Source organism: Mastigoproctus giganteus, chromosome 11, assembly GCF_048544385.1.
Source record: "Mastigoproctus giganteus isolate SK-2022 chromosome 11, ASM4854438v1, whole genome shotgun sequence".
Lineage (NCBI taxonomy): Eukaryota > Metazoa > Arthropoda > Arachnida > Uropygi > Thelyphonidae > Mastigoproctus > Mastigoproctus giganteus.
In genome coordinates, this window is record NC_143585.1 from 8,429,211 (window position 1) to 8,449,329 (window position 20,119).

Here is a 20,119-nt window from a genome sequence, read left to right on the forward strand (position 1 = left end):
TTTAAATCTAATTTTGAAAATAATAAGAACTTCTTTAGTAACTCACTTGACCACCTGATATGTTAAATGATCATGAAATGCATATATGAAAGGATTTTAAAACGAGATGTAATCTTTAGGTAGTGAGGTGAGTTACTTAAAAAGATATCAGATTAGTAAGACAGTTTTACCAATTACAGTTTTAGAAATTAAGTTTAGATTTTATTTTATTAAATATATTAATTTGAATAAGTTTATAAAGACAATAGACCTTATAATTTAGCCATGAATAAACCAAATGAATACCCGGCGCACCTGAAAGTCCTAGGTCTGTTTGCACTTCCACATTTCTTTGCATTTCCATCAGTAAGTTAAACTAAATCAATACATCTCCTTCCCTCTCTTTCCCGCCTTAGAAGAGCCCGTAAGTGCTTCATAATAAAACGGGGCAGATAATTCCTTCAATTTTTTTGCCAGAAAGAAATTCGAAAATTCGAAAATAACTGGTTTTTGGACCAATGACAAAATATAACGAACAAGGACATACTTACTGTCACCAATTATATACGACGAACATTGCAAAGAAAATTAAAAATGGTAATCAGAGGCAAAAACAAAATGCGTAAAATGCTCAAACGGAACAAGCTCTTAATTTGCCAACTATTATTATTAAAGATAGACTTTAATAATACCAATGCTAATTTGGATTTTAGATAACGAATGGAAAACAATTTGAGAGTGCTTTAGTAGAAGCTGCAAAAGAGTTATGTGGGATAAAGCTCTGTAAAGAGTGCAACACGCTAAAATATTTGCGAGAGGGGGCTAATTTTGAAAAAAGAAAAAGAAGGTAAAGGATAATTTTGAAAAGATCTTGAGAAAAAGTATCAGGAAAGTGCAAAAATGATGACCCAATCGGAAGTGATAAGCGTGAAGTTAAACAGATGAGGAAGATATTTTAGAAATATGAAAACTACTTTCATGAACTGGAGAAGAAGGGGTGAAGGAGAAAAAGAAGTTCAGTGAAGGATGGAGAAAGGTTCAAATCGGAAAAATTATCAATAGCCTGGTTCGTCCGTTTTTAACCATCTCGATTATCGAGGTGCAAAAATACGTGGTAGGAAAGAGCCGCAGGGACAGATGAAATCAAACCTGAAATTCTGAAAACCGGGGAGAAAACAGTGTCACGTTGTGCGTATCTCGTTATCTAGAGGTCGTTTTGTGAAGGACAAGTTCCAGGATATTGGAGCGAGGCTTTAATTGAACCAATATATAAAAAAGGAAATAAAGATCAAGGCAAAATTATAGAGAATTTCACTCCCGAAGAATAAAAATACTGATGGTAAAATCTATGCAAGTATCTTGAAAAAAGAAGTCAAAAGATTTTTCAAGTAACTTTGGGGAAAGAATACAAGGTTATAAGCAAAACAGAAGAATCCATTTACAAATATTTATAAAGACAAAATGTCGAAAAGCAGGAGCGGTACAAGAATAGACGGGACAAGGTAGGTTGTCCGTCTGTATTTAGTTCTGTTGCTGTAGTAAGGTTTTAGGCGTATCAGCGACTCAGATCATATTGCACCGCATTTATATATATCTCAGACGAGGGACACCATGTATCCCGCGCCTGAGACCGAATAACTGAACCAGGTTTTTTAAAAAGCCCATAATTCTTCGCATCACTGATGGGGTTCGAACTCGGGCCTCTTCGGCAGTGCTTATATGGACTATTCTACTTGCGAAGCTGGACCTTAGGGCTGTTGGGTCCAATCCGCCCAGGGGTTCGGATTAAAAACGGTTCCAAATGTCGACAGTAGGGGCGTGTCTTAAACCACGCAAGAACTCCTTGTTGCCAGCTACCTTTGTTGAAATTATTCAAGGGATATTAGGTTAAGAGGTTGGTAGAAAATTTTTTATTTTTTCTTAATTTGTAAATTTTAATTTCTCCGATGTAATTTTATAAATTTTATTTCGATAGTTTTTGTAAAATGATCTCCTACCTTTTCCAGAGATAATTCTGGTAAATTATATTCTTTTCGGAATTGCGTAAGCTCAATTTTTTAGGGTCACTAGTAGTTAAAGTTTTCGTAACTGCCTAATTGCTGAAATGCTTTGTTAATTTCGATTCCGTTAAGTTAATTCTGTAATACAGCGTTAGTTTTAAAGAGAGATTTAAAATTATCTAATTTTTGAACTTTATTTAATCAAAAAGCAATTTAATTAACTGTAAACTCGAGTTCATGCTATGAAGCGTTAATCTTTTCTAATTTCTATTTGTATATAATTTATAGATCCAAAAACCAGGCCCGAAGATGAAATTTGATATTAAAAATTCGAAACGTGCCGGTTTTATTTAACATTGGTACTGTTTGGAATCGAATTGTACGAACTGTTCTTTTTCACACCAATAAACTAATTAAAATACTCCAGGTGAGTGCTTCACGAATCAAATTTGTGCATGTCTTTCAGAAAAGTCTTTGGTTTTCGTATTTCATTTTTAATGGTTAATAATTTCGGAGGAAAATTGTGCAGATGGCTTACGTGGAAAGATTAAAATGCAGCTCAAGACAATCGAATTAATTTTTCTGCAGCTCAAGACAATCGAATTAATTTTTCTGCAGCTCAAGACAATCGAATTAATTTTTCTGCAGTTCAAGGACAATAACAATTCTTCCCGGTTGTATTTAAATGTCACGGTTCAATCGAATAAGGATTTTGATAACAAAATCAAATGAAACGTTAGAGCAAATGTATATAATCAAGAACATAGGGGAAAACGAGAAAATGTTTAAGTGACCGTGAGAACAAAAGAGAGTCGCATATTAATTACGGCCTAAGAAATTAAGTTGTTTTTGTTCTCATAGAAGGAAACGTTAATCACGAGTATGTTTTTTTTTTGCAGAAGCACTTACAACTAAACTTATTTATGTCTGAAAATGTTTATATTGACTAAAAGATAGTAAAATATAAATAACAGTTCAGTTTGTTAAATGTTAAAAAATAAAGATAAAAAGTCACAATAAATGTCGTCAGAATATCAATGGATGTGCACAAGAGAAACAGGAATTTGGTCTCTCAGCTGCTTTTTCTGACAGCATGTTTAAATTGTATAGATATTACAATGGTCATAATCTTCACTGAACAACTAATTTGCCTTTATAACGAGTTGCCCTGGTATTCACTACTTTCAAACAGCTGCCTTGCCAACATTTTAATTGACTGTTTGTTTGAAAGATGAAATTATGTTTCAGGACTAACGGGTCCCTCGTCATACAGCAGGTAGTCGCTAGTGACAACACTTACTTATAGCTAAAGCAACTTCTGTTGCTTTAGCTATACAGAAGAGACCGTAATCTCTTAAAATGTGAAGATTGCCTCTCCATCTCTGAATATTCCACTGATGTTGTTTATCTTAATACTTCGATTAAAATAAACAACGTCTGCTATATATATAACTACATATAAGTAAATATATATAGCAAACGTTATAACAATAAAACGTGTTCTTATATATAATAAATATAAATAAGAACACTTTTTTACCATCTTGACCTTTGAATCCTGTTGGTCTGATGTCAGGATTCTTTCCAAATCCAACAACAGTAATTTCAGTTTCTACCTATGCAGGTTTTTATTTTTAACATGGGTGTAACTAAGGTCGGAGAGGGTTAACATGTTTAACCTTGTCAGCCTGCCTCCCATCTCTCTCTCTCTCTCTATCTCTCTTTCGGAGAATAAACAATAATTGCATTTTGTTTGTTGCTTAGCATTGATGGTTAACACGTTTAAAGAGAAGAAAAGGAAGTGTCTCAATAAAACGTGGGATCCAGATATGTGCTGTTTTACCAGCACCACGAATCTCAGGTGTGGGTAACTGGGCAAATTAAAAAGTGTGCCTTTTGCTGTTCCTGTTGTGTGGAAAAATCACATTAACTGCTGAGGGATGAAAATATCAAGGGTGACCAGAAAAAGAAAGAACGGCATAAATATCCTAACGCATCATCTGCAATAAAGCCCGTTCCATATAATGAAGACCCGCTGATACCACCCCCTCCCATGGGATTAATGACATCGTCATAATAACGATTTTGTAACGTGGGCTCTTACGTTCGCTTTTACTATTTTTTTTTTTTTTTTTTTTAAGGACAGCATTTGTTCACGTGCTTGTCACGTGCATCGAGAGTTAATACGAGAGGAGACAGCTGGGAATAATTGAGTGTGACAAGAAGAGAAAGCTGCCAAGGTCGCACATGATTGGCTTGTACAGTTGCTGCCGTACACAAAGGTAAGAACGACTTTGCGCCATTTTATAGAAAGTAGAAAACTACGAAGTTTAAGTCTAGTTCCGGTTTATACTCCTGCATGACCACCAGGTCAGTGGAGTTTTACAAAGAACCAGGGATATAATCGTTAATCGTATTTAGCAGTTATGCGAGCTTGAACCACGATACACTCAAACATCGTGTGACACTGCACTCTCGCTTCTGATCACTCGACTACATCAGTGTGTGTGTGTGTGTGTGTGTGAGTGTGTGTGTGTGAGTGAGAGAGAGAGAGAGACATCAATAAAAAGGCTACCTTACACAGCTTATAGGGGTCTCATATGCAAGATTGTGCTGCGTAACGGAACAGAATACTGAATTTGTTTCGGTGGGAGTTTGCAAGGATGGGGTATATTCTGCTCCTGAATCAGGGCGGGTATTCATTCCACACGCTGTTTCCGTTTCCGCATAATCAACATTTCTGGTTTTCTCTCGATGTCCCTGAGCAGTTCTTAGTGCTCTCAGCATCACCATGATTGTCACACACACAACCTTACTCCAGTTCCTTGTACTGATTCACGATTCTAGAACTCCAGCTATTTCGTGATTCTATAGAGCTCACGCTCAAACTCCTTGTGCTGGCAGGCCTTGGACGCCTTAACCCGGACTTGAACACCTAAACCTGGCCCTTGAATTGTCTTATGTATGCATATTCAGGAGCGGATTAAGGTCGGTTGAGGCCCCGGGCGCAGAAGAAAATATTGGGCTCCTTAAAAAAAGAGAGAGACAAGGAAAATAAAAATACATGTTAACCATTTTTTAAAATAAATAAAAAATATTAAGTACTATTAATGTTTTATTTCCGATAAAATTTGAATATAATATATGTATAATATAATTAATAATAGCATAATAATAATCACCAAGTTTTGAACTAATAGTTGAACATATTAGTTCAACTAATTTGTTGGGGTTTTGCGTATAAAGTTGGGGTTTTGCGTGGGTCCTTAAGAAGTCGGGGCCCAGGGCGCGCGCCCGGTGCGCCCGCCGTTAAATCCGCCTCTGTGCATATTCCTCTTTTCTACGTATTATTGTTATTTCCTACTTTTTTGTCTTTTTAAGGTCTTCCCACCCTGCAATTCAGCAACGCATAAAAGGAATGGTTTCCCAACGTTTCGGCAGATAAATATTTCTGTTTATATTCCGACACGACAACCAAGTCAGTAGAGTTTACAATAAATCGTCAATACAAATATTTATCGTATTTAGTAGTCACGGGCTTGAACCCGAACCGGGGTTCAAGCCCGTGACTTCACTCAAGGAACTCGTGCTATGCACTCTCGCTCCTGACCACTGGGCTACGTCAGGCCTATACCACTTCATGCAATAAATAAATGTGTCTGTGTGTACATGAGGGATTCGTTGTTGTAGAGTTTTAGGCGCATCAGCAAATTAGGCCATATTGCGTCGTATATAGTATGTGTGTAATTTGCGTGCGTTCTGTGGTCGATTTGCAGTTGTTGGAAGAAAAACCCGAGTGTCGAAAGAAAAAACGAACTTGTTACACTTATCTGATACTGACTAACTCAGCCACGTTGTGAAAAAGACCCATAAAAATTCCTCTCGTAATTCATGGGATTCGAACTGAGGTGTTTTCCTCTTGCCATCGTGGGTTGCACAGATGGTAGCACTATTCTCTCCACACCGGGTGGAAAAGACCTAAGTTTACATACCGTCAATGAAGTGAGAAATTTTTGTGGGTCTTTTTCACAATGTGGCTGAGTTAGTCGATCTCAGGTGAGGGAGGATAGCATGGGTTTTCGTCCAGCAAACAACAAATCGACCACAGAACACACGCAATTTACAGACAAAATACACAGAGAAATATGGCTTTAATCGCTGATGCTCCTAAAACCCTATAACAAGAACAACAACTAAATATATGTCGTGAATTACTAAACTTCCATTACATAGTGCTGCGTGCATATATAGACATGAACGAGTTACGTATTAACCCTTGCTTCATAAAAATTGCAGTAAAATAAAAATGATTGTTATCTATCAAACTATATAAGAAATATTTAAAAATAGTTCCCAGAAGGGTGGTGGTTTGTAAAACTTTCTGATTTTAGTGCTCTTTGGGGCTAGACCGCGCTATAACGGGAGTTTATTTTATTACAAAAGAAACGCGAAACAAACGTTATCTTTCAATTTGAGTATTACAAACCGTTGAGTAATGTTAAAATAAAATTTAAATTTTCTGTTTATACTCGGGGACGACCACATGGTCAGAGGAGTTCACAAAATAGAGAGGATATAAGAAACAGCACCGTATTTAGCAGTCACAGGCAGGTTGTGAGGTAAGTGCAATGAAGTTGTAGTAGTAGTAGTAGCTTAAGCAGAAAAAAGCAAACAGATAATAATAATAATAATACAATTATAGTTACGCTGGAACTTGTTCAGACTTTCTCAGAGAGCACCGAAGTGTTCACAAGAGTTTCTTGAAATAGTTGTGCAAGGAAAGGTTGGGTGTTGCACTTGCCACTATTTATAAAAATAGTTATTTCGATATTATGCTTTTATAAGAGGGACTGATATCGTCAGGCCTTAGTTTTTCATAAGTTAATTACGTACTATCACCAACTTCCTTCTTCGCTATAAATTTCAATCGTCCATTCAGGCCATTCAGAGAATCAAACATGCAGTTACTTACATTAGATTACATTTTTCGAGAAGTGTACTGTACTCTACCGTACAGGGTCATTTGATTACTAGTATTTACTTACAGGGCATGAACTGCAGGGCTCTGATACCTGTAATGGATCGGGCACATGAAGTGCAGAAGTTCAATACGTTATAAGGTCATTTGGTTATTAGTATACTAATATCATGTATAATAATAACAAAGTACTAATAACCAAAAAGTTCTATTCCCTCTGTGAATTTCGCTAGTCCAAAGCCTCCTCCATGTTACTCACCAGGCTTCCAAGCTACATTTTTATTGACAGGCCAGAGACCCTTTAAAGGAAAGCAGGCATCCGTAGGCATAGAAGATAATCACCGGGATTTTTTTTATTTATTGTACTAAGCGGTCCCAGCCAGCTTTCCTGGCATCCTCGCCACTATTTATATACTGTACAGATAAATACAAATTCCTCCATTATAACGTATTGAACTTCTGCACTTCACGTGCCCGCTCCATTACAGGGTATCGGAGCCCTACAGTTTATGTCATGTAAGTTTGAGTCTCTGCCAGGAAAAATAGATAGTGAGAAAGTCCTCGTATTAGTTCTCTTGAATCATTTCACCTTTCTTCTTTCGTTATGTTTGCCGCAGCTGAGCACCTGATTATAATGGTCGAGCAGCGTTACGCTGTCTTCACAGAGTGTGTGCATAGTCTGTGTTCGCCTAGACGGGTTAGCCGTTGAAACACCACCCACCGAAGATTTAAAAAAAAAAAAAAAAAAAAAAACTTATATTTAGGCCACCCGAATAATTAAATTCATCTGCCGTGCTCTGTCTTATGTCTATTTTGCTGAACGAAAAACTCCAGTTTCTGGGGGAAAAAACCTTGCTATCTACGGGTGAGACCGACTAACTCAGCCACGGAGTGAAAAAAACCCATTAAAGTTCCTTGCGTCATCGACGGAATTCGAACCCGGGCGTTTTCTACCCGGTGTGGGGAGGACGGTGACGATACCACTGTGCTACCGCGCAGACTCCCACTGAAGGATAAATTAAAAACTTCCTCGATATGCCACACTACTCAGAAATAGCTGGCAGCACCCCACATATGACTACCAACTTTATGACGACATCCGCAGTATTCTCATCACAAGAACAACCTGCTTCCCTACAGGACAGGAGCATCACCTGCTGGACTCAGGGGTTATTTACGAGACGGAGAACCATCGTCGGTGTTGAGCGACACGAAATCAATCCCCCGCCCAACAACTGGATGGGCCTCCAACCCAGAGCACCACATCATATTGCAACCACGGTAATGATAATATTCCTGACTTGCCCCACCGGATCCAACAACCTCCTGACCACATCCGGACAAGTGACCATGTCCGAACAAGCAACTCTCCTGTCGAACACATGGAGGACGCGAATTTAATAGGTATAAAGAACGGAAGGAATTGTCTACTGGACAGAGTTATTCTACATGAACGGAAACACCGAACTAGACCCCGAACTGGACGTCGAGCTACCAATATGGAGACGATACCCAAAAAGGACTCGTTACCTGATTTGACTGCGCAATTGGCGATCTGTACCGGGTACCCTCACCTGGTACACTTTAAATCCCCTACCTAGATTGCTTCGAGCCGACCGGGCTAGCCGAGTGGGTAAAGTACCTGCCCGGCAACCCAAAGGTCGCGGGTTCGATTCCCGCCTCGGGCTTGGATCAAAGTACTGCAAAAACCTTGGGAGGTGCAATATGGCCACAGAAGCCGATGCGCCAACAACTACCAAACCAAAAAAAAAAAAAAAACCTAGATTGCTTCTGTCTGCTACCCTCTCCTCCCCTACCTGCTCCATTTCCTCTGGTCAAATCATTTCCACTGACATCGTGGGGTCACTTTCCCTGTCGACCCCATATTTCTAACTTCCCGCAGCCTTCAGTCTTTTCCCGACTCTGACTTACCACCTATAGCGAACGCTCTAACCTAACAAAATCTTAACTTTTAACTAGCGCAAAATTTAACTTGTCAACTTAACTTAAAACCAGTTCGGCTTAACTTAACTCCTAGCTCTTTTTTTTTTTTTTTTTTATTATATAGGCCCTTGCCACTGAAATCACCGAAAATTATGTGGTAGGGCTTGCCAGAGTACTATAAAATCTACTGGGTACCTGACCTGCCTCCCCATGGCAAAGTGTGGTAATAGTGCCCAACGACTAAAAGGTCAAAAGAAAAATGGTACACAACACTATACATTACCACTCCCCTTATACTTTTTAAAATCTCTGACCTTGACAGTGTACTGTGGCACACAAACAATGTACACAATGCGGCGATGGGGGTTCCCCCCCATCGCCGCATTGTCAAACGACACCCTAGTGTCGTTTGACAGCAAATACACTTTACTGAGAAATATATCCTATTGAAGACAAACCCAATCTGAGACATGACCTCCTGGATTTGACTACTTTGTATCAAGAGACTACTCTGTATACCACGCTGCCAACTCACCAGAGGTAGGGTACTCGCTAAAGGTAGGAATTTCTGCGGGCACCGGCCACAGGTGTAGGAATTCTAGTTAATTCCCACCCAGGCTAGGATTTAATCTCACCCTAACCTCAATCGAGGTAGGATTTGCTGCTGGCACTAGTATCTGGTGCGGGATCTGCCGCTAGTCCCATCCTGGGTAGGATTGCACCTTCATACCTTAGGGTGGGCGAGGTTCTGCATATATTTTCGGATGTAAACATTATATGCACTTGCATATTGTAGAGTAGGTTAGATGCTGCTGCTAACACCTCCGGGTGTGGGATGCCTGGTACCTGAATGCTGCAAGGAGGGTTAAGCCAAATGGCAACCCCTTTGCAGGGTACCATAACCCTGGAATCTTTTTTCTCTTTCCCTGGCTCTGGGTGAGCTTTCCAAGATCAGGGGTACCCAATCATTCGCTCCCTCCTTACCTACCTCATCTGGAGGATGCCTTTTTTCTCGTACTCTCTTTTTAACCCCCACTGTTCAGCTATTTCTCTCACTCTCGCTTTTTTTGTTTTGTTCCCCGTCAGGAAGCTCAGGAGACCCCTAACGGACAGCAACAAGAGTATTGTGGACAGCCAAGCTCACAACCCAGCGGTGGTGGCAAGCAACGTAGAGTCCCACTAGGGGTCCTGCGGCCAAGTAGCCAGAACTCGACGCAAAACTTCACACACAACACTTTTCTGGCTTTTAGAGAGTTTCTGTATTTATCACAAGATGGCGCCTTAACCAAGCACTATGCCATAATGCAAAAGGGTGATAGTCGTTTTCTACAACTTTTCACATTCCCTCAGGATTCTCTATTCAGGGGCGACGCAGCATGTTTACTCAAATCGATATTATTAACAGAGATCCTTTTATGATATTGAGAGACTTGTTTTTACAATTTCTTGGGCTTATGTCTTTTTGTTTTCATTTTTTTTTTGTCAATTCATCTAAATGGTATATTTAAATTTTACTGGATATTTTATTGTGTTTAATGTATTATTTATAAAAAAATCTGCATATTATTCTTCGCACTTCGATACTAAAGTTTATTCAGTCGTTGCGAAAATCCTTAGTAGTATTAAAAAATAATTTAATCGCTCGCACAGCCTAGTAGTGAGAACCTGTAATTCAGTGGTTATCCTTGAGTTTTCGAAAAACCGCTTTCTATAATTCGAAGTAAATTATGGGGTGGGTCAGATGTTGTACGTGTACCGAAGGGCTGTTTGAAAACAACCACAGTGGCTCTCCTTTTAAGTAATGCTCCAGTGACAACTGAGGACACGCTTCTGGGTTCTGAAAAGCGATTAACGCTGTTCGTGCAGTTGAGTTGCGTTGTAATTTGTTTGTGTTTATTTCTGAAGAACAGAATTTTGCGCAACTGGATTTAGATAAGTGTGTAAAAACTGCTTACAGCAAAGGATGAGCTGTATGAAAATATAAAATAAAATTTCTTTTTATACTCTGGGGCGATCACATAAGGAGTTCACAAGATAAAGAGAATACAAGAACATTGTACCGTATTCTGCAGTCAAAGTCGCGCGGCTTAAACCACAGCCACTTAAAGCAACCCCAGAGGCCCACATCTGGGGAATACGGGCTTGGCACACCCAGGGTCCTGAGCTGGAAAACATCGTTCTTCCCTTTCTTGGTTATTTCATTCTACCTCTGACTCTCTCTCTCTCTAAAGGTGATTCAGAAATTTTTTTGGGTGGTGCAGCAAAAGCCTCAGGCTTCCTTGCACCAGTTGGCTAATAATAATAATAATAATAATAATAAGTGCACTTCTGTAACCTTCCGGTGGACTACACACGGTTACGGAGGTTATTCCCTTGTTTCTTCAGACGATAGAGTTATTTATTTTGGTTGGATGTCTCGATAATTTATTTCACATCCTGTAGCAAGTGGGACTCCATTCTTAGTCAATGAAGATTTTGGAACCAAAGAATAATGGGGCGGCTTGTGACGTACTGAGTGATCCAATTAGTGTCAACGCAGAATGCGTTGTACCTCGAATTATACACTGGGTGGACAGAAATCAAAGGATACCTACCTAGTAACGGGCAATCCCACCTTTCGCCCGGATAATGACAGTCACACGGCGAGGCATTGAGCCCACTAGTTGACGAAAATATTCCACAGGTATTCCCATCCATGTTTGCTGCACCGCTGTCCATAATTCCGCCGCATTCCTGGAGTCACTCATAGGACCAGGAGAACTCCCCCCCCCCCGTCTCCAATCATCCAAGGTCCAGTGTCGACGTTCTTTTGCCCAGTTGAGGAGTAGCCTTCTGTGTCGTAGTGTTAGCAATGGAACCATAACCTATTGCGGCTAATGATCGCCTGATTGTCTTGGTGGACCATCAGGCGATCATTGCGGTGGGTTCGCCCACTAGCGAGAGGGGTGACAGCGTCGCGTTGCCTAGGAACCAGGTATTCCATAAATTCTGTCCTTTTAGTGTAGCGCTGGCTACACGAACTTTGTGTCCAGTTTACGCGAATTTTCCGACATAACCAAAGAAATCACGTGCCTCTACGGACATATCCACATATACCGATTGTTTACTTATTTTTGCCAGGCACTGTATTTCTTCTCGAGGTACAGCGATTTATATACATGATTTTATTTATTATTGCCTTTCTTTATAGTTTTTTGCTAATAAATTTTGTTTATTACTGTATATTTTTAAATGGTTATATATAATATATATTTATATAATATTTAATTGATATTTAGGAGTATCTGCTCAAAAAAAAAAGCATAGCAAGAGCGCTACTTTTAGCTACACTTTTACACTTTACCCGGTGGCGCAGCATTGAGGGGAGGGCGTAACTTAAGAGGAGACCGAATTAGTTTCATAAATGAATCCCGGAAAAATTATGTTCGGTAAAAATATCCCCGGTAAAAATATACCGGTTAGCGCCTAGGGTGTTTCTCCCCACTTGACAATGTTTTTAAATCACGAACTCGTTTACCGATTTAAAACAGCTGGATGGGGGAAACACCCTACCTCAGCTAAGACCCCCCCTCGACGACACAAATCAATCAGAAAGAAAACGCTCTCGCCTTCACCGAATCACAAAATTCGACAGTACAATTAATCCATTTTTACTGGGGATATTTTTACCGATTACCTTCATAAATACAGATGAAAATAAACATATTTAAAAAAAATGCAAATGTAATGAAATACTGTATAAAATATGGAGTTTTGCTTCAAGTAATAAAACATTTTTTTCACCTACCGCTAATCAGCATTACGTGGAAAGGGTAAATCGATTTTAAAATAACTGTCGACCACCTACGCTAATGTCATCACTGAATATATAATTCAAAGTAAAATAAATTAACCAGAAAAGGCAATCTTTCTAACCGATCTGCTAACAGGCGCAGTAAAAACAAACAAGGAATGAGTTACTGATTTGAGGATAAATGGGCCTGTTGTACTGGAATCCATAGTGATATGAAATAATGATAACGCATATATCCAGCAAAAACATCTTTAATTATAAATAAATACTTTGGACCTATCGAGGCTGAATGTGCCTCTTCATCAACAAATAGAATGGAAACTTTAGAGATAAAAATTATTTTAACGGACACAGAGTTGTGCGTACAGTGAGGCGTGCGAGGGAACGAGGTAGGCCATTTAACCATTAAACTGGTGTTCATTGTGGCTGCATGGACGTGCGTAGTTTTGCCTCCAGCGCTTATCTAGATTTTAAAAAGTTGCCTCCAATATGGGGTGTATTCTCATGCCTTTGCAGCGGTTCATGGTTCTGGAATTACACAATGTATTAAGTGACTCTGACCAGAGGCGGTGGCAAAAGTGTCGGGAGTGGTCAATTACTTCGTAATCCCGCTTGGGACTGAAGTCGTGGTGGGTCGACCAGAAGTGTTCCGCGATTGCGGACTGGTTGGTCTCAGTCACAATCTTTGCAAGCTATGCGGCATACCACACCGCTGCGTAAGAGAGGGGTGACCGGAGCCTTTACATTAGAAACTAGAGAACGTAAGTTTCTACCAGGCAGCTGCACGCATTTTGTGTGCTATTCTCGTTGGATTTTTGAGATCCGGCCCGACATGCCTGGACAGTAGGGAATTTAGGCGGTAGGCACATTGTCCTTAGTGGATGGAGGTCTCGGGTGGACTGTGAGCTCCTGCGCTTGTAATAAGCACTTGTCCAATATGTGGGTTGGGTAGCCGCAATTGATCAAATCTGTCCTCATTTTGGAAATCTCGTTGCGCCTAACTTCATCTGTGCTGGACTGGCTCCAAGCTCTGGAGATTACAGTGCGGCAGTGCTGTTCAGATGGCTAGAGGCATGGCCGGATCTGTAGTTTGTGAACTGTCCGAACCTCATTGGCTTATGGTACACTGAGGTTTCTATATGTGGGCCCACGCGTTTTACCAGGACATCTAAGAATGGGAGAGATCCGTCTACATCTAACTCTAGAGTGAACTGGATGAACGTTGACAAGGAATTGAGATATTCTAGCAACGTTGCTTCAGAGCCACGTGGGATGACGGTGAAGATTTCATCGACGTATCTGCACCATGTTGTAATAGGTACTGGTGGGTTCAGGAATATCTGCTCTTCCAATTCTTCTGTGGCGATGTTGGCCACAGCGGAACTAACAGGGGCACCCATGGCAGTGCCATGCACCCGCTAGTATAAGGAATCCTCACAAGCGCAGGAGCTCACAGTCCACCCGAGACCGCCATCAACTCAGGACAATGTGCCTACCGCCTACATTCCTACTATCCAGGCATGTCGGGCCGGATCTCAAAAATCCTCCGTGAATACCACATAAAATGCGTGCAGTTTGGTAGAAACTTAAGTTCTCTAGTTTCCAACGTAAAGACTCCGGTCACTCCTCTCTTATGCAGCGGTGTGGTATACCGCATAGCTTGCAAAGATTGTGACAGCTGCTACATAGGAGAGACCTCGAGACGTCTTCAAGACCGCCTCGCAGAACACGACAAACCGATTCGCTTTGCTGAGACCAACCAGTTTGCAATCGCGGAACACTTCTGGTCGACCGACCACGACCTCAATCCCAGGGCGACTACGAAGTAATTGACCATCCTGACACTTTCACCGCCGCCTCTGGTCAGAGTCACTTAATACATTGTGTAATTCCAGAACCATGAACCGCTGCAAAGGCATGAGAATACACCCCATATTGGAGGCAACTTTTTAAAGTCTAGATAAACGCTGGAGGCAAAACTACGCACGTCCATGCAGCCACAATGAACACCAGTTTAATGGTTGAATGGCCTACCTCGTTCCCTCGCACGCCTCACTGCACGCACAACTCTGTGTCCGTTAAAATAATTTTTATCTCTAAAGTTTCCATTCTATTTGTTGATAAAGAGGCACATTCAGCCTCGATAGGTCCAAAGTATTTATTTATAATTAAAGATGTTTTTGCTGGATATATGCGTTATCATTATTTCATATCAAGTTACTGTTTTGTAAAACAATCTCCGATTAAAGCAATGTTTTCAGGCGTTTAACTTTTCCTATAAAACCGTTTCTGCAGGGAAGGAGGACCCTAAAATTTCAATGGCGCCCACGGAGTTAGGATTTACTTCTGTGGACACGACAATCTACCGTCCGCTAGCGGAGAGCATTCTAACCCCCGACATCATCCAGAAGGCAAAGGAGGAGCTCCACGAGGACCCGAGCACGCGGCAGGAACATATCAAAGCGCTGAGGGATCTCCTGGAAAGTGAGTGCTTTTCAATCTCTTTCATTTAAGCGACGTAACGCCACCTGCCCAGGAAATAAATCTTCCTTTCTGACTTTCCCAGATGAGCGAGAGAACGGACTCTTTGCCCGCACAGACGACGCCTTTCTACTCCGCTTCCTGAGGGCCCGAAAGTTCAGTTGCGAAAGGGCGTTCGACATGGTTTTAAGCTATTACGACGCGCGTGCCCGCATCCCCGTCTACCAGCAGCTGCTGCCATCTACTATCACTGACACGTTCGCTGAGGAACGCCACACTGTCCTGCCCTATCGAGACGCTGATGGACGAGCCGTTCTGTTTACGAGGATAGGTAGGTGGCGCCATTTTTTCTTTTTAATTAATATTTTGCATATAATTAAAGAAAAAATATTAAGAAAACTCTATAGTCTTAACAAATCAAGAAACGTTTATAAAAAGAACTAACTCCTTAAGTACACAGAGACGAATAGTCTGACGTAAGTTACGCTAATTTTAAATCTGTCTTTTTGGGATATTTTTGCCGTTTTTTTTCGGAGTTATGGATTCTCGATCGGGATCATCGAATCGGAACACAACGCATGTTTTTAATTTTCATTTATTGAGTAAAGCAGTCCATAGTCAAAAAAAAAAAAAAAAAAACTGGCAAATCCGCCAGACATGGTAAAATATACAAATATTAACAATATTCTTATATACATGAGACATTGTATATCATCAATCAATTCAATCATCACACTACAATTCATGTACTGTGCAATGATCGGCCCCTCACCTACGGTACAACGAGTAGGACAAGCAGGCTACAACAGAAACCGATGAAGAGACACTGTCCACAGATGAGCACGAGCATCACATTCTAGCGACCGATCATCCCCGGTAATCTCCAGAATATAAACAGTTCAACAAACAGCCATCCACCAACAGTCAGAGGGCTCAACAGAAGTTACTCACATTAACCAGCAAAACCAAGCTGGAAGAAGGTGTTTTAATTGAGGATCAAATCCAAGAAAAACAGCAACTGAGGCTTCTTGCCAACTGAGTTGGCAGGAGCAGAAGTGGAACACAACGCGATCATATAATCCAGATTATATCAGCCCCACGGCAGTCAATATGATTCATCCGCAACCAAAAATTCTAGAAGAACTATGCCTAGCCTTATAAATGGCATGTCATTTTACAAAAAATTTAATTTTTAAAATTTTAAAAAACAGAGATTAGCTCATTACTTCGGGTACTAACATAATTCGTGATTGTATTTTTATAATTTATTAAATAAAATTTTTATTAACAATTGAAGCTGTTGACTTTCATTCTCTTTTCGAATGACTGAAGATGACGCCGAATTAAAGACCGTTTAATAAATTTTCTTTCCAAAACATAATTACGTCCAGCAGGTAGATAGTAAACACAAATCATTAGTTTCTAAGGCACCAACCTTTCTATATAAAAAACATAAAAGCGAAAAATCGGGTAGGTCTGTAAGGCAAATCATCTGTGCCACGTGTCAGAAATCAGTAGGTCTATAGTTATCGGTTAAATCATGTGTTTCAGAGCATGTAATGCGTTTTAATGTGCGTAACATTTAATGTGATAGACGAAACAATTTATTATTGCTTAAAATATTTAAAAGACATGGGACAAAGATATTTTGAACCAAATTATCCTTTGGCATTAAACTGTTCAGCAGCAGCTTAAATATAAAAGCGCACTTAGATTTATATATCTAGAGTTACAGATATTCATCGAGAAAGAGAGAGAGAGAGAGAGAGAGAGAGAGAGAGAGAGAGAGAGAGAGAGAGAGAGAGAGAGAGAGAGAGAGAGGCAGTGCGTTGGAACTGTAAATATATGAAAAGAAGGAAAGAAGCACTTTTAAACTATGTGAAATCTAAGTATTTCTATATTTCTAGCTAGAAATTATATACAGATGGAAACCACTTCGTGGTAAGATTCTACCATTTCATCAACTGTTGTTGCACGGATACAAAGAATGAAATTGCCAAAGGTTCCATACATATGATCTCTGACGATAGATCTAAACTTGATACGCCTTCGTCAACAATATTAACGAAGGCATATATTAAATTTAATGATATGCCTTCGTATTTTCCTGATAATACAAAGGTTGCAAGAGTAATTAATGATAGTAATTACAGTCATCATCATCATCATCAGCCATTTTCAATCCACTGCAGGATGAAGGCTTCTCGAGCAACTTTCCAGTTCCTTCTGTTTTGAGCACTGGCCATCCATTTACTACTCAAAAACTCATGAATTTCATCTATCCATCTCCGCCTTTGTCTTCCAGGTTTTCTTCGCTCCTCTTGGGTACCATTCTGTTATTTTCTTAGTCCATCTGTCATCATGTCTTCGAGCTATGTGTCCTGCCCAAGACTATTTTAGTTCTTTAGTTTTGATAAGAATGTCCTTTACTTGAGTTTGCTGCCTAATCCATGTGTTTCTCTTCTTATCTAACAGTCTGATTCCCAATATAATTCGTTCCATTCTTCGCTGTGTAGTTCTTAGCTTCTCTTCCATTCTTCGCTGTACAGTTCTTAGCTTCTCTTCCATTCTTTTGGTGAGTGCCCAAGTTTCACTTCCATAAGTCATGGTGGGGAGTATACATTGATTCATTATTTTACGTTTCAGACAAACTGGGATATTGCTCTTCAGTATGTGACTATATTTCCTGAATGCTATCCATCCAAAATTTATTCTTCTCTTGACTTCCAGCCATTTATCATTATTACAGCTAATAACTTGTCCCAAATAAGTATATGACTCCACCTTTTCAATTACTGCTCCTTCAATCATTATTTCCCTTTCCGTGGCATACTTGTTCATCATTACCTTTGTTTTAGCCATATTCATCTTTAGTCCAAAATCCTTACTAACTGTGCATAACTGATTAAGATTTTCCTCTAATCTTTGGGATCGTGGCTTATGACCACAATGTCATCTGCAAATCGTAAATGGTTTAGGTATTCTCCATTCACATTGACTCCTTTCTGCGACCAGTCTAATCTTCTGAAAGCTTCCTCAAGGGCAGCAGTAAACAGCTTCGGAGATATTGTGTCTCCTTGTCGAACTCCTTTCTCGATTTTAAATTTCCTACTGTCTTTGTCTAGTCTAATAAAGGATGTAGCACTCTCATATATTTTCTTCAAAATCATAATATATGGAGTATCTATGCCTTGTCTTTCCAGTGCCCGAAACATTGCCTTATGCTGTATGGAGTCAAATGCCTTTTCATAATCCACAAATGCCAGGCATAATTGTGTTTTATATTCATTTGCTTTCTCCATTAGCTGTGATATTACGTGAAGGTGATCCATAGTTGAGAATCCTGTCCTAAAGCCAGCTTGCTCTTTCGGTTGATTCCCATCAAGTATTCTTTCTAATCTGTTAGTAATGACCCTTGTGAACAACTTGTAGATATGGGATAACAAGCTAATTGGTCTATAATTTCCAATTTCTGATTTATCTCCTTTCTTATGCAGCAAAACTATGATTGCATTATTCCACTGCTTAGGCATCACACCTTTTCTAATGCACTTTGTGAAGAGCCTTGCCAGTTTTTGTGTTATGTCTCTTCCTCCCAATTTTAACAACTCTACAGTAACTTCATCTTCCCCCGGGGCTTTCCGATTCTTCATTTTCTTCAATGCATGTTCTACCTTATCGGGAAGAATATCGGGTATGTCGTATGTGTTGCTACTCTGCAATCCATCTTCCCCACTGCTGGCATCAATCCCTCGCTCCTTGTATAATTCTCTATAGTAGTCTTCTGCTATTTGAATAATGCCTTCTCTGCTGATTATAAGTACACCATCGCTATTCTTCAGTTTCAGTATCATTTGTCTTCCTGTATTACTGCTCATGGCTGCTGATTTAAATCCTTTGTTTTCCCTTAATGCTTGTTCTACTTTTCTTGTGTTAAATCTTCTTATGTCCTCTCTGAGTCTCTTTCTAATGGCTTTGCATAACTCAGTATACTCAATTTTCTCCCTGTCAGTGTTTTTCTTGCTCTTCATTTGTCGTCTTTGGTTCATCATGACAAGTGTTTCTTGACTAATTTTTTCTTCTTTGGATTTCTGTTTCCCTATAGGTTTCTTGGGCTTTATCACTTTCAGAAAGTTGTAATAATCCTCGTCGATATCTTGGTCCTGAGCAGTCTGCAAAAGCTCAAACTTGTTCTTAAGTTCCAGTACATACTGCTTTTTCTCCTCCTCTGTTATTTCAAAGGCCTTTGTATTATTTACTCGAGTCAGATTTTTCCTTTCCTTTCCTACATCTATATCAAGTGTACATCTTACCATTCTGTGATCACTTCCAACATTTACCTTATTCAGGACGGTAACATCATTCACAATATATTTTCTGTTAGTGAGGATGAAGTCGATTTCATTAGTTGTTAATCCATTTGGACTCTTCCATGTCCACTTTCTGTTCACCCTTTTCTTGAAAAAAGTGTTCATTACTGGCGTTCCTTGAGATTCTGCAAATTCCACAAGTCTTTCACCTCTTTTATTTCTTTCACCAATTCCAAAATTTCCTATAGTTCCTCTTTCTGCGCTGTTTTGCCTTTTTCCAACCTTAGCATTGAAGTCCCCCATAATAATAGTGTAGTGGGTTTTCTGCTCATCTAGAAGACTCTCAATTTCAGTGTACATTTCTTCAACCTCTTCATCATCATGGCTCGATGTTGGTGCATAAATCATTATAATCTTTAGCTTGTACCTCTTAGAAATCTTGAGTATTAGTCTTGACACCCTTGGTGATGTACATTTGAATTTCAAAATGTTGTTTTTTAAATCTTTATGGACCAGAAACCCAACTCCACCTTCACTCCTTTCACTGTTTCCATTGGTGTGCAGCAGATTTCCACTTGATAGACTTATAAGTGACTCATTTCTTCTTCTTGTTTCAGCCAAACCGATGATATTC

The 20,119-nt window shown here is 39.7% G+C and overlaps 1 protein-coding gene across 2 annotated transcripts in view; it reads left to right on the plus strand.

The window, feature by feature from the left end:
• The window catches only part of LOC150077684 (clavesin-2-like), a 97,900-nt gene that overhangs the window by 1,091 nt on the left and 76,690 nt on the right, over positions 1–20,119 (plus strand). The window contains exons 1-3 of one of the 2 annotated variants that reach the window (XM_090385322.1): positions 4,152–4,261; positions 14,990–15,178; positions 15,261–15,506. In XM_090385322.1, coding sequence (XP_090241448.1) covers positions 15,013–15,178; positions 15,261–15,506 — 412 coding nt within the window. In that variant the 5' untranslated portion in view covers positions 4,152–4,261; positions 14,990–15,012. Of the gene's footprint in view, positions 1–4,151; positions 4,262–14,989; positions 15,179–15,260; positions 15,507–20,119 lie in introns of those variants that run through there. The other variant, XM_090385324.1, reaches the window with a different exon arrangement.